General features: G+C 36.5%; 1 protein-coding gene across 1 annotated transcript; it reads right to left on the minus strand.

Annotated features, from left to right (window-relative positions):
- Positions 1-2,801: 2,801 nt before the first annotated feature.
- Positions 2,802-3,901, minus strand: LOC306639141 (olfactory receptor 4C46-like; the record flags this gene model as incomplete). Its single annotated transcript, XM_079102556.1, has 1 exon — positions 2,802-3,901. The coding sequence occupies one exon, from the start codon at positions 3,899-3,901 to the stop codon at positions 2,984-2,986; it is 918 nt and encodes a 305-aa protein (XP_078958682.1). The 3' UTR covers positions 2,802-2,983.
- Between the last annotated feature and the right edge of the window lie 217 nt (positions 3,902-4,118).

Genomic DNA, 4,118 nt, shown 5'->3' on the forward strand with positions numbered 1-4,118 from the left:
CTTGCAGTGGTTGACTCCCTGGCCGCCATGGTGCTACAGAACAGGGGAGCCTGGCTGCCTCAGGAGAGGCATTATAGTTTTCTCAGGCAGTGTAAGAGCAATCCTAAAACAGGGCTGGAGAGACAATCCTCAGGTAGAGGGAGGGAATTTCTACAGGAAATGGATAGACGTTTTTCACTTTGCAAATGCTCTTATTTCTTTTTCTTCAATTTTCTCAGTTCCCTCATCCATGTGGTGATGGAAACTTGGATCTCATCCATGATTCTTCTCTTTCTAATCTTCCTTCTTATATCAGTGTTATCTGCAGCTTTTAAAAATATTTGGGGAACAATTCCTCTCTCCCTCTCTCTCTCTTTCTCTCTCTCTGTCAGCTTGTGTTCCACAGAGACAGAACTGGAGATGAAGATTTTTACCAAGTGACATATGGAAGTCAAGCAAGCCAATATGGTAGGAGAAAAAAGTTTGCCATCTCGAGTGAAGTCTGGTTTTAGCTTTGGCCTCTGCAGCTCTACAGTACTCCTTGTACTTAATAAAGTAGTCTGTGTGGAGGCCAGGAGACACAAAAGTTTTGTAGTCTTTTGATAGTCTGTTATTGTCCCTTGATTCACAAAACAAGGTTCTATCTATATCACTTGTTAGATTAGAAATGCTTTCAATGTTTGACCCACAGTCCTTAACATTAAGCTTTAAAAGTATTATGAGACATTTCCTGATCTTGGCCTTCTCTGTCTCTCAAATATCAGAAGTTACAATTTACCTTTATACTAAGTTAGTGTGCAGCGGAATGCCTGGCACTAGTGGGGTTTTAATGAAAATAGTGTTGAATGAATGGATCACCTAATAACTACAACTAAGTTGAATTGAAGTTTTTCTGCAGGTTTTTTTTTTTTTTTTTTTTTTTTTTAATCTTTGTGTCTACTACCTGTCCTAGGAATTATTTGACCTCTTATCTTGACTATTCACTCCACTGATCCCACCCTAACCCTGGGGTGTCATTTTTTATGTTTTTCCATATATAAATCCTTTTTCTTTCCCTGTCAAATTTACTTTATTTTATTTTATTTTATTTTTTATTTTTACAGGCTGCATTTTCATCCCTTGTACATAAGTGGGGTACAATTTTTCATTTCTAAGGTTGTACACATTATAGATTCATACCATTCGTGTAATCATACATATACATAGAGTAATAATGTCTGTCTCATTCTGCTATCTTTTCTTCCCCCACCCCCTTCCACCCCATTTTCCTCTAAACCCTCCAGAGTTTCCTCATTCTTCTTTCCCCCCCTGCCACCCACCCCCTTCATTATGTATCATCATCCACTATCAGAGAAAATATTCCATCCTTGGTTTTTTGGACTTGTTCTATTTAACTTAGCATGATATTCTCTACCTCCATCCATTTACCAGCAACTGACATAATTTTATTCTTTATGCAGAGTAATATTCCATTGTGTATATATACCACAATTTCTTTATCCATTCATCAATTGAAGGGGATCTCGATTGGTTCCACAATCTAGCTATTGTGAATTGAGCAGCTTCTTGACTCATGCCCCAGATCTCTGTTATCTATCGTGTATCATTTCATAGCACCGTTTCTGTCTTACTCTTTCTAATACTCAGCAGTAATTTTCTACTCCTTTCTGAGTGTCTCTGAATTGATTTTAAGTTTAGAAAGGAAGAAGCTAATTGTACTTTAAGTCACACTAGAAACCCACCAATACATATTCCTTGGAAGCAAAATTATGTTTATTAATGAGTGAAGGAAGAATTGCATTAAAAATACTTAATAATGTAATTTATTTGTGTGTAGAAAGATCTATGTGTTATGAAAAACAACTTTTAATAATGAAATATAACCACGAAGAAAAAAGAAAATTATAAGCACCTCACATTTGTAGAATAATGAGGTCCTCCTGAGGGAATACCAAGGTAAACACTTTTCATATATTGTAAAACTAAGTTTCATATTCATTCCCATTCCTCAGTTTAAGTGAGGGTTAGACAAATTTTTGTTTCATTTAGAGGGCAATTGAGAATTCTCTTCAGAATTTTATTGAATTCACTTCTGTGATTTATACATTTTAAAATTTATTTAATATGTAATCAGGTTCCAAACATTGTGCAACTTGTAAAAAATATTGGCAGCCATCGGGCAAGTGCTTTACGGATTATAACTGCACTTTTAGTAAATAGGAATTCCGAAGTGACATTAAAGCACTCTTATTTAACTCATCACTCTTTCTAATGGGTTATCAGCAGGCAATGACATGAACAATACCCTAGTTCTAAAGACTAAAATGAAACTTAGAAACATGGGTGAATCTTTCTTACCACTTGTAAAGTATATGAATGACCCGAAGAACTTAGACACCATAATATTAAAAATATATGACCATCCATTCTGACTTATAAAATAATAATGAATAATGATAAAATATCTTAATTTTAGTAATAGATAATCAAATAGTATTATAATATGCTAAGTACAGTCCTTTTCTCAAAAATTGTAACAAGCAAAATTATTGCTGTCAGTATATGACTGGAGCTAAGTGGATGGTCCAGAAAATCAGTAATATTCTGGTTACTGGGTCATCAGTACATCTGTTCTGATAACTCCCCATTTCTGTCAGGAACAATAGCAGTGTTTACATGATTTAATGTGATAGACATAATTGATCAATACCAGTGTTTTTTTGACATTTTTACTTTTATTAGAAGGAAACACTATAAATCCATATAAACAGATAAAGTTAGGAGAAACAGGACCAGAATTGGTAGAAACTTGTAATATGTGTAAATTGTCTGGGGTTAGGTTGTCTCCATTTTCTGAACCTATTTCTACTTCTTTCAAAGCAGAGTTTATGAATAACAGTTTTTATTTTCATGGTCTTCCAACATATTTTGCTGAGATATTACAAAATATTCATTCATCCTTTCCTCTCTTGAATCAATGTTGGGATATAAGCACATTCATTTATCAAATAATTTTCCTGCTAAACAATTTTCTAATGGCACTTTCCATTTGAGCATTTCTCAAAGTGTAAATCACAGGATTTAACATGGGAGTTATCATGGTATAGAATACAGCAACTGCTTTATCAATGGATAAATTAATTGGAGGTCTCATGTACACAAATACGCAGGGAACAAAGAATAAAATGACCACTGTAATGTGGGAGACACAGGTGGACAGGGCCTTGCGCCTGCTCTCCATGCTCTGTGTCCTTAGGGAGTGCAGGATGACCACATAGGAGACCAGCAGGAGGAGGAAGTTTAACAAGCAGATGAACCCACTGTTGGCAGCAACGAAGAGCCCCAGAGTGTGGGTATCAGTGCAGGCCAGATTGAGCAAAGGATTCAGATCACACATAAAGTGATCGATGACATTAGGGCCACAGAAGGGTAGTGGGAAGATGAAGAGCAGCTGGATGGTTGCATGGAAAAAGCCTCCCACCCACGACACTCCCACTAGCAGGGTGCACACTCTCCAGTTCATGATGGTTGCATAGTGCAAGGGCTTGCAGATGGCCACATAGCGGTCATAGGCCATCACTGTGAGCAGAATTATCTCAGCACCTGCAAAGAAATGTTCCCCAAAGACTTGGGCCATACATTCATTGAAAAGGATGGTCTTCTTTTCAAGGAGTGAATCCGCGATCAGTTTAGGAGTATTGACAGAGGAATAGCAGGCATCAATAAAGGAGAGATAAGCCAGGAAAAAGTACATGGGGGACCCCAAGAGTGAGCTAGCAATGATGGTTATCACTATAAGCAAATTTCCTGCTATAGAGATGATGTAGATGAGCAAAAACACAACAAATACAATTTTCTGCATCTTTGAGTTTTGTGTAAGTCCCAGAAGAACAAACTCTGTCACATTGTTTGTAGACTCCATGTGTTTCACGTGGCAGTTTATTATGTTACCTGGAATGGTTGACAGAACCTTGAATTTACTTATCTTTTACATTCTAATAAATATTAAATGCCTGAATTCCACTGAGTCGTGAAATCTTAAGATATTTGTATGTTTTTGTGGTATCATTTATGTTTTTAGATGGAACAAAGGACTCTGAATTCTTGAGGATTTCTCAAATTGCTCCTGGATGAACAGT

Source organism: Sciurus vulgaris, assembly GCF_902686455.1.
Source record: "Sciurus vulgaris genome assembly, chromosome: 11".
Taxonomy (NCBI): domain Eukaryota; kingdom Metazoa; phylum Chordata; class Mammalia; order Rodentia; family Sciuridae; genus Sciurus; species Sciurus vulgaris.